This window comes from Myotis brandtii, unplaced genomic scaffold (assembly GCF_000412655.1).
Source record: "Myotis brandtii unplaced genomic scaffold, ASM41265v1 scaffold154, whole genome shotgun sequence".
Classification (NCBI taxonomy): Eukaryota; Metazoa; Chordata; class Mammalia; order Chiroptera; family Vespertilionidae; genus Myotis; species Myotis brandtii.
This window is the reverse complement of record NW_005355584.1, coordinates 8,344,728-8,361,874: the sequence shown is the minus strand read 5'-3', so window position 1 is coordinate 8,361,874 and position 17,147 is coordinate 8,344,728. Positions and strand designations below refer to the sequence as shown.

Sequence of the window (17,147 nt, the reverse complement as noted above, 5' to 3'; positions counted from 1 at the left end):
CTCCACATCCTCGCCAACACTTGTCATTTGTTGATTTGTTGATGATAGCCATTCTTACAGGTGTGAGGTGGTACCTCATTGTTGTTTTGATTTGCATCTCTCGGATGATCAGTGACATTGAGTACTATTTCATGCCTTTTGGCCTTCTGTGTGTCCACTTTGGAGAAGTGTCTATTGAGGTCCTTTGCCCATTTTTTAATTGGGTTGTTTATCTTCCTTTTGTTAGGTTGTATGAGTTGTGCTGTCATTCTTTAACAGCCTGGGAGAATGTCCTTTATCATCTTGGCAATTACACAGGCATAGCTGCCAGCAATCCTCCAGGGTAGTTTTTACCACACACTTATCAATCATAATCTGTGCTAGTACCATCATTGTTATAATAACAGAATTATGAACATAAACTGCAATCTGATTGCTTGGAAAGACTGCCAATCAATACTCATGGCTGGCCATGGAGTCGGCATTCTCTTCTGCTCCTGAGGGTCACAGGAGGGCTGACGTCACTGACAAGGACCTGCTCCCCACAGACATGCTGACACAAGTGCACAATCAGTCCTCTGCTTCGACAGGCACAGCAATAACATGGATTAAACTGAAGCACGACGCATACGTTAGAGCTTACTTCGCTCAATTCAAAAGCAATGCTGTTAATGACATAACGTTCTTGTGTTTTTAGGTTTGTCCTAAATTTTAGCTGATTCTTCACTAACCACCCAGTAAAGATTTATCTACCCCTGAAATGATATCTGAATGTAGAAACTACCTGTGATAAAGGGTGTAGCCCCGGGGGAAGTGTGTTACTACCAAATAGCAGGTGTACAGGGTCCGCAGCCACAAGAAACACGCCCAATCACCTTTCTGGGCCAAAAGAGGGTAGATGTTGTCAAGGTTTGTGTCATGCTGTCCCTGATCACCTGAGCTGGCGCCCATCTGCCTGCTGGCCATGTCCACTTAGGCCTGTTCCTGACACTAGCTAAGTGTCACCGTTCAGCACCTAGCAGATACAACCCTGAAGAGGGTTGGCTTTAACTCTGTTCAGGAATTCCCAGGGAACTTTTCATGTCTGCTAAGCTGGAGTTTGCTATGCGGAAGCTGTGGACACAAAGTGACAGGCAAGGAACTTCCTCTTCGCAGAGAAAATGAACTATTGATCACTCACCATAAGAAACAACAACCAGGTGTAAGCAGGCTCCACACTGTGACCTGACAGAACACCCCACCACTTGCCATATCTGAAAGTATCACTAAAAATACCAGGACAACACACACTTCATTACTACACATACTTCATGACTATGCCTCATAGAACCTTAATGATTTACGATGAATCCGCCCAGAGCTCCATTATTAGTATTGCGAAGACTTATTTATGCACATGCGTGAGGGAAAGATCCTTTCCGTTTTGGGAAAATGAAAATGAGACTCTTCTATTGGGTAGAATCAACACTGAGGTCATTCTACTTAATGAACTGTGTTCTCTCTAAAGGCCGAAATGACACAGAGCCATAAATGCATGGGGATTGTGAGGTACAGCGCTAATAGCAACATAAAGCCTTGTTGTCTTCTGACGACAATGCTGCTTGTTAAGCAGGTACACTGTGACAGGTCCCAGCTGAGGTTGGACAGAAAACATGAATGGGGCCCTGTCCCTGAGTCGAGCTCTGGGGTGCACGATCCTCAGCATTTGATCCAATAAAAATGTTTCTGAAGCAGCACCAGTGACTGGACCCAGCACCATCCTCCGTCAGCCTGGTGCAGCCAAGTTTACTCAGCTCAGTATTGAGACCTTAGACAACTGTCCTCAGGCTTCAGGGACCCACAAACACTGCATCCATACAGCCCTTTAAAATTATGATATCTAACCTTTTCATTTTCAGACTAAAATTCGTGTTAAGGATTTCCTAATGGTTATATAATATTCTGCTACTTTTTAATCATTGTCCAATTCCCAAAGTAGGAAGAAATTTTAAACAAGTACACATTTAAATATAAGATTAGCAGTTTCTACTTAGTTCTAGTAATCTTTGAATCAAGGAAATCCCTCTCTATTGTGAATTCCTAATTTAAGATTCAAAGTGTTACAGAAACCTAAAGATGAAAAATCCTATGTATTTTCAACAAAATTTGTGCTTATTTTTGGCAGGTAATAAGGTAGATGTGTAATAAAATGTTTTTTGGTATTTTCCATGGCTGGCTTGATTACTTTACAGAGTTCTGAAGAACCTGGAGTGGAAAGAGTATATAAGAAAACTATATAAAATATACTAAGACTGTATGGGAACTGGGCAAATTAGTTTAATAATAGATTTTGTTGTTGTTGTTAATCCTCATCTGAGGATAGTTTTCCATTGATTTTTAGGGAGAGTGGAAGAGAGAGGGAAAGACAGAGAGAAACATTGATGTGAGAGAAACACATTGATTGATTGCTTCCTGCACGAGTCCTGACCAGGGCCCGGACAGGGGGGAAGCCTGCAACCGAGGTACATGCCCTTGACTGGAATTGAACCTGAGACCCTTTGGTCTGCAGGCTGACGTGGGATATAAAACACTGTTGTCTCCTGAATCCACTGAGCCAAACCGGCTAGGGCAGTGGTGGGCAAACTGCGGCTCGCGAGCCACATGCGGCTCTTTGGCCCCTTGAGTGTGGCTCTTCCATAAAATACCTACTTCTGCGCATGGGCCACGAAGTTTCAATCGCACTGTACATGCGCGCCCGCATGTGGTATTTTGTGTAAGAGCCACACTCAAGGGGCCAAAGAACCACATGTGGCTTGTGAGCCGCAGTTTGCCGATCACTGGGCTAGGGCAATAATAGATTTTTATCAAACTAAAAATCAAAGAACAATATAAAGTTAGAAGTTACTAATTACCATATTTAATGTTTTATCATTTCTGTTTTGTGTAGATTTAAAAAACTTTAAAATTCTGGCAAACATAACCGGAAATTTAACATGCGAACTGATGATGCATTTGGAGATGAGAAGAAACTGAGTAACGCAGCCTGTCAAGACTCCAGTCAGTTCATCCACTCAGACAACTGACTTCCCTCCTGCTGCCCTGTGACTAGCTCTTAGTACTCTGAGGTGTGTGGACACAGTAGGATCAAGTGCACACGCAGAAAGTCCTCACTCACCCAGGTTTCCCAGCCTGTCGCATTAACACTATCCTAAAGCTCCCCTGTTCACTCCTAGAAGAACTCATGCTCATGTCTTTGAGTCCCAATGAAACACACCGACCAACATCGCTTTGTACTCTGAGGAATAACACGGTGAAACGAGATTCTGTAAAAGCCCAACTGACCTCATCGGGGCTGGAGGCCTGGTAGGTGCGGTTCTCATCGCTGAAGTCTTGGTCCACCTCTGCGTACTCAGTCTCCCCGGTCACGCCAGCTCGAGACTCGTATACCGGTGTCACGTTGTGGCACAGCGCAATGGCCGTCACTGCTTCGTGAACTCGGCTGCTCACACTCTTTCTAACTTTGGGACCTGAAGACTGGGCTTTTCTTGGTGGAGTTGAACTGGTATTGTTTCCACTAGCTTGAGAGTGCAGCTGTGAATATGGAAGTCACAAAGTTGAAGACAAAGCATAGCTGACATTGGGATTATGGTCATGTATTATCTTATAAACTAATTAGGGTAAGAAAAAGAGCTTGATTTGATTTACTGCTGATGATCTCCTACATCATATGTGCTGGTAGGATAAGGTTTTTATCTGACTGCGGCAAGTGCTGTAGTATTTCCCAGTTGTCAAGTAGCCCCAAATATTTGCTATAATGCTTACCATCTGACAGTTTCCTTTTACTAGATTCAATCTAACTGTGGCATTAACTTGCTGAGTCCTTCATAATCCCTGCTTATTTACTATTTCTAAAAGCAGAGTAAGTTTGAGAGCAAAATAGAATGGTATATAATACATCCTCTTTCATTTTTGTTTACAAATGTTCTACTTAAAATGGTATAAACCTTTGCTGAATACCATAAATCAATCCAGCTTGCAACAGTTTCTAAAGTTAGTGTCCAGTTTTGGAGTTCATAATAACCGATAATGGCTGCATTCTGAGGAAGAGTGACCCCCACGTCATATCTCAAAACCCTGTTCTCCTGAAGCAACGACCCAGTTAGCACTGACGTTTGCTTGGCTCTCATCACATTCAGCTGCATTCAAGGGTCTCAGTTCATCAGCCAAGCGGATGACTTTTATTATTCACCTCCTACTCGGGGGAGGGACACGCCCCCTGACCCCACAGGACTGTCAAACATTTCTTCAGTAACTTCAGAGTCACTTGTGACGATCCTCCTTAGCACCAAGCCTGCCGCTTTTGGACGGGGCGTGCAGAGCCACTGAACCGTGACTACTCTGCCCATCAAATTACAGTGCTGTCTAATGAAGGGTTTAACTTCTCTGCTCAGCTGGCACCCCTGTCAGCGAGCTTCAGACCCCACATCTGCGTTCTGCTCACATGCTGCCGTTACAGCAGAAACTCGCTGACGCCCACCTTCTGCATTAGGCTATGCTCACTGATGGCTGTATAATTTAATTTCGCACAAATCCCATTAAAGATATGCCCTCTATCACCAGTGCTTCCAGTGGGGAAATATAACCAGGTTATAAAAGATTTGTGTACATTACAGTGGACCTAGTAGGCTACTGTCATCTTAATAATAAAGAACATAAGGAGTAAAGTCAATTTCACATAAAAAGGACTGTCTAACCAGGTCATCAACAGATAGCTTTTAGTAAAAAAAAAAAAAAAAAATTTAAAGTCCTCTTAAATGGGAAAATATTAAATATTTGCTATTTTTATATAATGACTCATCTTTCCTTCTTTTATTTTTATCTAGTAAAATCACTTATTTGGAGCTATTATAATCATATCTATAATAATAAAAGTGTCATATGCTAATTAGACCGGACAGCCAAACGACCTTCCAGATGACCTTATGGACGAAGCCGCAGCTGCAAGGGCCGAGCCCTTGCACGAATTTCGTGCATCGGGCCTCTAGTTCATGGATAATATAAATTAATTTTGAAAAGAACAGATGTCACCTGGTACCATTTCAATCCCAACACAGGTTACTAGGAGAGGAGAAAAGACTTCTATTAATAAATACAGGGTGTCCCAAAAACATGTATACACACTTTAACAGCTGATAGTTCAATTGATGTTGCTTTCTCTTCAGCCAGATTAAGCTTTGAAAGGAAATTCATCCTAAAATGCTACTGCAAGTTTGAAACACAGTTGAAATATAAACATTACCTTTATAATTATTCTAAGTGTATATACATTTTTATACACTTTAACAGCTAATATAATTCAATCTTCACTCCTTTTCAGGTTTAACTAATTTGAAATAATGAGTGAAATCAGACTTTGAACAAAGAAAATTTATCCCACTAGACTTTATAATGGGGACACATAAAAGATAAAGTTTACAGTACAAAACTGGCAACAGTTGATGAATTGAGGGTATACAAATACCGAACAAAATGATTCTTGATGTTTGTGATTCCATTGCTTTGTGTTACCAGCAGTGTCTGGACCAGAATGGTCATCAGTTTGAAAACAGGCACTGACAAAAAAAATTACTCCTTTCTGTAGATTATTTTAAATTTTGAAAATTATCAGTATGTTAATAAAAACTGACTTTATAATCATTCAAAGTGTGTATACATTTTTGGGGGACACCTATATTTTAGATTACAAAGTACTCCTACTGAAATGAGTGATATCTGAATTAATAAAGTGCTTTGCTTTGAGTATTTGTGCATGTGTGTGTGCTTGTATGAGTATATAAACATTACATATAACAAATATGTACACACGTGATAAATATGTACATATCATATAATAAATATGTATACACATGATAAATATGCACACATGTACACCTATGATAAACATGCACACACATGATAAAGTGTACGTACATGATAAATGTGTACACATATAAGATGATTTTCATTTGACAGCATCTCAAAAGTAAAGTATATGCTGACTGGAGAATACTGCAGAAGACAGAGTTTTCATGGATCTGACAACAGTGCCAACAACACCTGAGCTTTGTCTGAGTGGGAAAAGTGCAAGTACATTCAATCCAGTCTACGCAGACTGGAAAGGAATGATGCAAAGATGAGAGTCTGCCAAGTCACCTGGTGTGGCCCCGTGGGAGCCCCAAGGGGCAGGGCCTCGGTGCACTGAGCCTTCGCTGCCCTGGTGAACGGTAAGTACTTCTGACCCTGACACACCTTGGCTCACTATTATGTGGGTGACTAGATTCTACAACAAATCTACAAAGAGGCAGAGGAAAAGCCAAGGAAGTGATGACTGCTGACACAGACAGCAGCCTCGCATGGGAGCATCTTCGATTCCCTCGGCTGCTAGGTTTCAGTACTCTGAATCAGTGATTTCAGGTTATAGGACAGGTAGAAGGAAATCCAAAGGAAAGAAACACACAACTTGGGAACAGAGCTATGGAGACTGCAGAGCCTAAAAAATGAACACTGGGAAATGGTCTGTCTCCAACCCCTCCACAGATCTCAACATGATCTGCACTCATGCACTCGCCCGGTCGTGTCCAACGTCAGGAGCCTGGAATGTCAGGACTCCACTGCCTATGGGACAGGCAAACGCCCTAACCGCCAGGCTGCACCCCCCTATGAAAGCAAAAAGTCCCTGTGCTTGCCACCTTACACAACTCTTCTGGGGCCCAGTGAAAAATCGAGATTTAAGCTATATCATAAAAAAAGAGAGCCCTTATCTATTAGAGACAGACTAAATATTATAGGTGAAATCATGGGATATGTGAGTTTCACTTGAAAAGCACTGGGTGAAGGAGAGTGAACAGGCCTGCAGTTTGCTGCACCTGCTGACATGAATAACAGGTACACAGGCTTCTAACACTGTACTTTTACTTCTGTTTACTGAAAAGGTGAAAAAACAAAAGGATATATGAAAAAGTCTTATTAATTATGAAGAAAACCAGAGGAATTATTATGAAACATCTGATGAAGCATTCTACTTAGTATTTTTGAAATACCATCTTCACAGAATAATTTTATAAGTAGTTCTCTAAGAAAATTTAACATGAGTAAGTGATTTAAGGCTATTATGCCTTGCTTCTACAGTATAGAAATGCCTATTTAAAATTAGTCCAAATCTGTTGCTTGATTTATAAGTTAGAGCTGATGATGGAACTAATGCAATGCTTTAAGATAACGGAAGGAGTTTGCTAGTGCGCAGACCAGCACCTGAGGCTCACCGAAGTCATACCTGTGTGTAGGAGCTCCTGATGTGGCTCTGGATCTCATCCATTGTGTCTGTCCCATAGGACACAGTGCCCAGATGCAGCCGCTTAAATACCATTTCATTCTGAGTGAGGGTTCCTATGATACAAGGAGCAACAGAAAATGAGAGCATACAGGTGGCTCATCGAGATCGTGGTGTTCCCTCCCTCTGACACACCTCTGCTGCCACAACCTCTGCTCCATGACAGAGTCTCCTGAAATGCCTTTTGCTGCTCTTTTCATCTTACTAGTGAGGACAAGAAGTGTTCTTCCCAGCATGTCAAGAATAACTTTTAGTAACTTTAGTGATGTGAAGGGGCCTAGTTCTGTGAAGAAAATCTCCCCTCTGCCTGTTGACACAAACGCCATTTTTGCCTATTCTGAAAACGACAGGCACAAAACTGCAACACTGAGTCACAGCTATGTAATCACATGACAGAGCCCTGCCCGAGCAAGACAACTAGCCCCAAATTAGTGTGTCTATCAGTTAAAAACAACAACCTTATTTTGAAAAATTAAGTATTTTTTTTTTTTCCAAATAGCATTTTATTTTATTTTATTTTTTTTTAAAATTAAGTATTTTTAATTGAACAGAAGCAGGTGCATCTAAGCCCTGGAGGAAGAGAAAGGAAAGGAGTGGGAGGGAAGGCATTTACTCTGTAGCTGTGAGCTGCTGGTATGCTCACTGACTCCTTGGCAGGCGAGGACAGTGTCCAAGCGATCAGTGGTCAATCCTTGGGACTGCCAGTCGGTTGGGGCCAGACACTAATGTGAGCGTGAGGCAGTGAGGAAGGCAGGCTAACAGGGGTGCACAAGCAGGTCAACTTTCTGAGATCTCGTGGTTTCGGCTTCCTACCGAAAAGATACACAAGCAGATGCAGTGAAGCAACGTCATGAGAGAGGTGGGTAGAGATACCACCACACTTCAGACAGCTGTTGAGTTTTTATTAAGTGGGAATAAATTCACAGTGCTATATATCTTAGAGCTCTGGAAGGAGACCCTCAACACTACGAATCAGTTAATATAAAAATACACTAACATATGCACTTAACTTCGGCCCATCTGGTTTCAGAGTCTGACCTCCTGTGAGGTACACATCAGTCCTATTTGGATGGCTCCGGTACTGTCTCCCTTAGGCTTCTCTGCGCTCATTTCAAAGCTGTAGATCAATTTGGGGAATAATGCTGCATCTTAACATTATGAGATCCTATGCACTGGTACACTGACTTTATTTTTGATGCTATTGTAAATGGAATTGTTTACTCAATTCTATTTTTGGACAGTTTATTGCTAGTGTATAGAAATACAATTCATTTTGGTATATTGATCTCATATCTTGAAACCTTACTAAACTTGTTTATTGGTTCTAATACAATTTTTAGATTAGGATTTTCTATATAAAGGTCATGTTACATATGGTTTTGCCTGACAGCTGTGGCGAGAACCTTGAATATTCATAGCAGCATTATTCAATAGGCAAAACCCAGAACAATGCTAATGTCTATCAACTAATAAATGGCAAATAAAATGTGGCATGTCCATACAATGGAATAGTACTCAGCAATAAAAAGGAATGAAGCATTGACACATGCTACAATATGTCAGTTATGCTGAGTGAAAGAAGCCAGTCATTTGAAAAATGCAATAGGCAAATTCACTGAGGCAGTAAGATTAGGAGTTGCCTAGGACAGGATGGGAACGAGGAAGAATGGATGGAGGCTGGTGTATATACAAGTAGGCTTTGTAGAGTGATGAAAACATTCTAAACTTAGATTGTAATGAAGGTTGTCCAGTAGTTATGCCAAATATTGAGAGTGATACATCCTGAAGGTCTGTTATTTGATTCAAACATTGTGCAACAACTGCTGCACTTTCTAAAATTCTAACTTGCTACTAAATCAAGTTTTAAGCCATTTAAAACTGATATAGTCAGCATTTTTCATCAAATGAACAATGAAATATGTGTCTGTTACTTTGGCATTTGAATAATTAAGTTTACATCTTGTTGGGTTAAAGATACTGAAATATTTATGCAGACATGCCTTTAGGTGAGTGGCATGTATAATTTCTCACATTTTAAGGTGAATCCTGAAAATGTTTTTTAAAATTTCAAGGAAGTTTTGCTCCCACAGCTGACTGCAGGACTCTGAGCAAGACGGTCCGGGCTGGGGTTGTACTTCTGTGCCCTCAGGTATAGCAGCCAATGTGGGGAGACAACACCAGTTACTAAAAGAATCAGTAATGAAACTTATTTTCCAGATCTTATCTTCCTGACAGTTCCTACAATTTTATTGTCTTAATATAGCAGAAGTTAGTATGTCCCGAATCTGAAACTTGGCAAAGGGGCGGGACTAACTGAGTCAGGCAGAGGCTGAGAGCCACTAGGTCAGAGCATCCAATGACCTCTAGTCAGGATACTGGCTCCATGGACAGGAAGTGTCTTTTAATAAAAGGTTTGGTTGTGATTCCTTTTTTTTTTTTTTTTTTTAAAAGGCTGTAGCTCTTTAATAAAGCAGATTTTTGGACTACAATGAGAAAAACAGGCAAAGAGGAAATTAACTTCTAAGGAGTAAGTCCTGCAGACGTCGTTCTTGGGATGGTGACAGATGTGACACAACTAGCAGAGGAACACTGTTAGAAAAGCAGATGCAGAGCTTTCTGATCAAATATTCCCTGGTGGTGATTTGGCCTCAGACTAAAACTAAAACCTGCTGCAGCAGAGGAGGGAGAGGTGGTTGCCATAGGAAACAGAGACAACCCACCCACAGCTCACAGGACTGGCAGCTTCCAGCCTGCACATCACTTCCTGTGAAGGTTCTAGTTCAGCAATGGGGTTGATGGCTATATTAAAACACAAAGCTTCTTAGAAAACTTCTAATTTACCAAACTGTAGAGTATGCATCAATTCTTTAAACTATCGGACACCATTTAATGTGGAGTCACATACAGTGCTTGCTGTCCATGGGCTTTCTCAAGATGACGTTCCCAGCACTGTAGGATCTGTTCAACTGTGGAGTGTCCAAACACCCCAAGATGTGAACAATGGCACTCACACCCAAATCCACACTGCAGTGACTGTGCCAGCAGGACTGCTTACGAATGCCCCAACTGAAGACCCTGTCACCATCTCCAGACAGAACACTGCTCACCCCTCATGAGAGTGTGGCTCGCAGGCACCCTGCATGCTGTGGCAGCAACATGGCCCAGCACAGATGGCCGTCCTAGGAAACGTGTGAGTGATTCAAGTCCAAGCAACATGGCATTTTGGGTAATGGGTTTAAGTTAATTTGTGAGTCCTCAGAAACCTGTTATTTTAGTGAGTGTTTTCAATAATGGCTTTGTTCTACATGAAGATAAAAACTCCCTAACAAACAAATTAGAGTGTGGCTTTAACAGGCTGAATCAGCACTGTTTTAAAACCTTTGAGTCCTCTGCAGCCTTGTTCTTAACCAGTGGCACCACCAAAGGCACTGGAGAGGAAGGTCCAGCAGACTGACAAGGTACAGCTCCAGCTGCAGCACTGTTCATCACGTAGCGGCTGTATCTCTGGTCAGTGTCAATATGCTCCACATCCTGGCAGCTCACAGATGCCAACTCCTGCCGAATGAATTACTTTATGTCTCACGCACTGGTGGCCACAGATGTGTCACTATAGCAACATCATTAATTTCAGATCTTACCGGAAACATGCACTCCAATCAAACCTAATTATACCACTCTTTCTTGTCCACAAGAAACTATAATTCGATTATTGGGGTGCTGCATCTCCCTGCCTCTTCCACTCTGCTCTGGCCAAGGACAGTGGCACTTAGGGAGACCTCTTGTCAAAAAGTTTCTTGATGAGGCACAAACCCAATTTGCAGTACTGTGAAGCCCCACCTCGCCGTTATGTAGCAATGTGGGGCTCCTCAGACAGAGGCTCTTCATTCCAGCCAGAGTGCAGGCTCCTTGGAAGATGTCTGCAAACTGCTTCCCGCCCTCCCTGACACCAAGAGTTCCACCCGACAACTACCTCCTGTCAGGCCTGCTGCTGCAGGGTGATGGAGGTCATCACGATGACCCTAAGACCTGAATTTTTTACATGACCAAAGTGAGGAATAGAAATAGAGCATATTACTTAAGTTCCTGGAAAGCACATGCACACAAGTAAACACCAGGAATGCGCCTGTTTCAGAGGCACAGAGGAGTTTCTGGAATCTGGCTGTGACTTGCTAATGCACAGAAATCTATGTGTGCCTAACTGTTCAGTGCCCTCCTGCTGTGCCAACTCCAACACAGAGCCTTGCTCACAATAAGGCTTGTTTAGAGGGTTAGGGGATCTGCCCTAGTGCACATGTCATTAATGGACCAGGTCTGTCCATGGACCCCATCCCACTATGTGGACACCGTGTTTTTCAGTGTCCAAGTGCAGATGGGGCTGAATCCTATTCACCTGCTTGCAGTGACAGGATAGACAATCAGTGCTCTATTTGCACACCTACGATTTGGTCAGTGTGGCCCTGATGAATGGCCACAGCCAACACTCCCCCTGCCACATGCCTGGGACCCTGACCTGAGGCAACACACCCTCAGGAAGGAGGAGACCCAGTCCTACATGTTTTTATGTCAATTTATTTTTAACTAGAGGTCCAGTGCATGAAATTCGTGCACGGGTAGGGCCCCTGGGCCTGGCTGGGGATCAGGGTCGATCTGTTGGGCGACCAGCAGGGTGATGGGGGGGCCCCTGCTGGCACCTGCCTTGGGCGGCCTGGCATCGCCCACTCACCAGCCCCGCCCCCCCCGCTGCTGGTCACCTCCCTCTACGGGGTGACCGGCGGGGCAATTGAGGGGCCCCCGCTGGCACCCGCCTTGGCTGGCCTGGGGCCTGTGGGCAGCTCCTGCATTGAGCGTCTGCCCCCTGGTGGTCAGTACACATCATAGCAACTGGTCATTCCACCAGTCATTCCACCGTTCAGTCGATTTGCATGTTAGGCTTTTATTATAAAGGATTATATAGGATTGCTTTGTTCATTTACTTGCCATTCTAATCGGCATGTTTACATTAAGTGTCCCAATTGTTGTGGATACACAGAAATGTAGTTTAACTTTGACAGTGGGTTTATATGTGTAAGCTCTCTCATAATTCTAAACATTTCCCTGATGGTTTTTTTAGATTTCTTTGTAAAAGCCACTGAATTTTTCTTTGGGAACAGCTCACTTGTTCATGTTGGCACTCTGATTTCTGTAGGTGATTTTTGGTTTCCGGTTACATTTGTCAATTAAGTCCATGCTGACTGGTTGGTAAGCAGGATAGTTTCTTCTGTGAATGCTTGCCCTGTGCACCTGCTGGCTCTACATTCAGTATTTCCCTTCTTATGCTTCAGAGTCACTCCAAGTTCAGATGTGCTTTTCTCTGGCTGCTCTCTCAAACAATTTCCAGCAACAACTCCATTTCTGGATCCTTTGACGCCATTTTGCTTGCTTTCTATATTGTTACAGGCCTGTTCTTTAAACTTCTTCCCATCAGCTCAACACAGCTAGTAAGGGAAACTCTGAAGGCTCTTCCTCCACTGACCTGCTTGAACCCGAGCCCCTCATACTGTTATTTCTGAGTTACTCTTGATTCCTGAGCATCGCATGCCTGGCCAGTACTCAACATCCGTCAAAGACAGGCCCAAAGGAAACCCGAACAGTCCAACACGGGATCTGACAGCACTGCAGTGATCAAATGTATGGCATGGTTGTGAGGCTGCCGTCTCTGCAATGGGGACTTCACATTTGGGATGTGTTTGTCTTCTTTTCCATTTTTCTGTGATGGCTGGACGTTCTGCACGTGCCCTCTGCCATCTTCGCATCCCAGCATGTGTGCTGCATGTGGACTTAGGCTATCGGGTCCCAGCGTGCATGCTCTGCATGGACTTAGGCTAGCGGGAAGGGTGCTATTCTTTAGTCTATTCTACCCGCAAAGGGCTACTGTGCTGCTTTTATCTGGAACCTGCCACTCACTCTACTGATCGCTTGTATCCACCAGTGATTTTCTTGGTTGATCGTTACATCTGCAAACATTTGTTTTTTCTTTTTGTTGTTTACCTTATTTCTACTTCTTGTCTTGCTGCAATGGCTAGAATAATAATAATTAAACAACAGTGTTGTTAGCAGATTTCTCTTTCTTCTTCCTGATTATAGTGAGAACTTTTCTAGTATTTTATTTAAAATGCTGAATTTTATTCAAGACATTTTCTTTGCCATTTATACAAATATTATTTTATTTATGGTTCACTAATAATTATTTGGAAATCATAAACCAATAAATCAAGGAGGAATTGAACCTTTAGATCTGGTTTTTATTATAGTGCTGCACTCAAATTGGTTTTTTTTTCTAGTATGTTATGGATTGACAAGAATTCTTTGATGAATAAAAGAAACAAAACAAAATAAAGACAAATATAATTTTGGGCATGAAACCTCAAGGTGAGATAAATTGTTTGTGGTAAGGCTCTTAAGGAGAAGGTCATTGTTAAAACACCAAATTGTTATTTTCTTCTATAGCTCATGTGTCATTCTATAATAAACAAGCAATTTTTGCTCTTAAAAAGCCACTAGAGAGGTGTAATAAAAGCAGTTAAAAATAAGACCAAAAAATCTGTAAGGCTGTAAAAAAATTAAAAATATAGAAATGTCATTTCAATCTCTGAGAATGTAATATTTTGCTAATTCTGATGATACTGTGTATATGAGAAGATGAAAATTAGTTGCGTGTCAGTTTTCAAGAGCAGAGTCTGAGAAACTCTAAATGTGACTCAATGCACAGACACCATAAACCCACGTGGACTTATACACACCAGGCAACCTGAGGTGCGCGCGCGCACACACACACACAAGTGGTACCTGTCTTATCCGTTAGCAGGTACACAAGGCGGCCCAGCTCCTCTGGGATGGTGCTGGTCCGAACGACTGTGCCGGGAATGTTCTCATCCCTCATCATCATCCACCCATATGCTGCTTTACCCATGTCCAAGTTCACACGCAAACTGCCAAATAAAATCATCACATGGTTAATGTGAATACTAACATGCTCATGATTTCCATCTAAATTTATTTATTTATACACATTATCTTTAACTTTACACGAAATAAGTAACATTGAATTTTAGACTTTGAAATAAGTGAACTTACTGTCTTTTAAGTCAGCAAACCTTTCTACACCCCAGGACATGCCTGTAGGTGACAGTGAAGTAGTTACTCATGTTGTCCTCCAGCGTGATCTGTGACATCGGATGGGAAAGAAAAAGATGGGCTGTTTTAAGTGCCTTGGGCAGGCAGGGTGCCAGGCTGTGTCCCACTGGGAATATCTGAAATGGGTCTTCTTTTATAACAAGAACCTATACTCCTTGGTGGCATTATCCCAATCCTAAGCAAGGTTTCTGATGGAGTCACAGATGTTGAGGTCCTTCTAGAATTGCATCAATGACTTCTCAGTGTCTTCCTCAGTTGCAGCAAAAACCTGGGCAAAAATCATCTTCAGGGAGTAGGCTTTAAAAGCTGTTACAACCCCCTGATCCATTTGATCAAAGAGGTAATGTTTGGAGAAACAGCACTTTGATATTGGGAAGAACATCACCAATAAAAAGAGGATGCCATGAGCATTATTAACAATAAGCAAAATCTTGAAAGCTATGTTCTTCTTCAAACAGTACTTCTCTATTCCACTGGCACAGCAACTCAGGAGGGCATCGTGGAGGAGGAGCTGGATCTCCCGTGACTTCTCATTGTTCCTGCAGGACACTGGCAGCGCATGCTTATTGACGAGCTTGGAGGCCCTGCGGTTCTCACTATCCCCATTATAAAGGGTTTCAATTTGTAACCTGCAACACTGCCACCAAGCAAGATGGTTATCTCCTCCTTAAAAGCCTTGAAACCAGCACTGACTTGGTCCCCTTAGGGATGAAAGTCCTTTCAGGCATTTATTTCCACAATAGTGAAGTTTCAGCCATATTGAATATTTGCTCTGGCAAGTAATTTTCCTCCACAATCACCTTCTCTAGAGTTTACAAAAATTCTTCAGCTGACTTCACATGAGCACTTACAGGCTCACAACTCACTCTCACATTACAGAATAAATAACAATTCTTGAATAGTTTAAACCACTCACAACTAGCAGTAAATTCAACACAGTAGTCAGGTCCAGCCTTTTCTTTCAATATTGTTTTGCTTTGGCCGTGGTCGTCATGGTGCTGAGTGGGATATGTGTTTGTGTTTGGTCTTCAATACAGGTCATCAGGCCCTAGCCGGTTTGGCTCAGTGGACAAATTGTCAGACTGTGGACTGTCAATTCTGGTCAATTGCACGTACCTTGGTTGCAAGCTCCCGGCCCTGGCAACCAATTGATGTGTTTCTTTCACATCGGTGTTACTCTCTGTCTCTCCCTCTCCTTTCCACTCTCTCTAAAAAAAATCAATGGAAAAAATATCCTTGGGTGAGAATTAAAAAAAAAATACAGGCATCAGAAGTTTCTCCATGTCTGATGGAAGCTCTTTCTGAACTTTTTGTTTTAGAAGGAGAGGAGAGAGACAGAAACATCAATGAGAGAAAAACATTGATTGGCTGCCTCCTGCACATCCCTTAGTGGAGACTGAGCCCGCAACCCAGGCATGTGCCCTGACGGGGAACTGAACCAGTGACTTTTGGTGCAACCTTACAATGAAGGTATGTTCTGTGACAACTAAGCTAAAATAAAGACAGTTAGAAAATTCAAATACACTTGTAAATGAAGAAATAACTTTGTAATAACCATGGATCAAAGAAGAAATCACGATGTAAATTAAAAAACATTGTCAAAATATGAAAACTTGTGGGATGCAGCCAAAGCAGTACTCCTATAGAAAGAAATTCATAGCTTCTATTGCATGTATTCAAAAAAGAAAAAGCGCTGAAAACTAGTGAATTAAGCATCTATCACAAGAAGTAAAGATAATAAAAACCAAAGAAGGTAGGAGGAAAGAAATAAAGTATGGTACTATTAATAAAAAAGAAATATATCATATAGCATAGAGGAGATTTTTCTACAACTACTGAAGCTGACAAACCTATTGGAAGACTGAAAGAAAAAAGGAAAGATAACTAAGTATCAGGAAAGAAAACAATCCTCTCTCTATGGGAGATTATAGGAAAATATTATGAGCAAGCTTTTGTGAATAAATTAGAATACTTAGGTACAGCTGACATGTTTCTTGAAAGCCATAACTTTGCAAAACTGACACGAAAAGAAATAAAAAAAATTTGAAATTAAGTTTTGTAACCCTTTAAAGTCAACTATTTAAAAAATATCTACAGAGAAACCAAGATGGCAGCATAGGTAAACACCGGAAATTGCTACCTCGCACAACCACTTCAAAAATACAACTAAAAGACAAAATGGACATCATCCAGAACCACAGGAAGGCTGGCTGAGTGGAAATTCTACAACTAGAAGGAAAGAGAAAAGCACACTGAGACTCAGAGGAGGTGCGGAAGTAAAGTGCAGAGGTACGAAGGCGCATGTGCAAAGGGCTGGCAACTGAGGATGTGGCGCACGTGGACAGGGCTGGCAACTGAGGACACGGTTGTCTTTTTCAATCGGGAGGGAGTCTCAAGCTCCCGACTGCTCTGAACTCCAGTTCCAGGAGAGTCTCTGGGGACCCAGACTCATACAGGGAGAAACTGGACTGTCTGGCAGCGGGTGGAACTCGAGGGCGGCTTTCTCTCAGAGGAGCTTGCAGCGATTACCTGGACACTGAGACTCGGGGCCTCTTAGGGTAGGACTGAGGAGCAGCCATAGCTGCATGCTCCACCCTGTTGATCCCCTGAGACCCCGCCCCACCCAAGCTATGTGCAGAGGCTTTTG

General features: G+C 42.3%; 1 protein-coding gene across 4 annotated transcripts in view; it reads right to left on the bottom strand.

Moving 5' to 3' along the window:
- ATP9B (ATPase, class II, type 9B) overlaps nucleotides 1-17,147 on the bottom strand; it is a 138,835-nt gene that overhangs the window by 24,144 nt on the left and 97,544 nt on the right. For all 4 annotated transcript variants that reach the window (XM_014535913.1, XM_014535914.1, XM_014535915.1 and 1 more), the window contains 3 exons: nucleotides 14,153-14,295; nucleotides 7,271-7,383; nucleotides 3,301-3,549 (listed from right to left, as the gene is read on the bottom strand). In XM_014535913.1, the coding sequence (XP_014391399.1) occupies nucleotides 3,301-3,549; nucleotides 7,271-7,383; nucleotides 14,153-14,295 (505 nt within the window). The remainder of the gene's footprint in view (nucleotides 1-3,300; nucleotides 3,550-7,270; nucleotides 7,384-14,152; nucleotides 14,296-17,147) is intronic.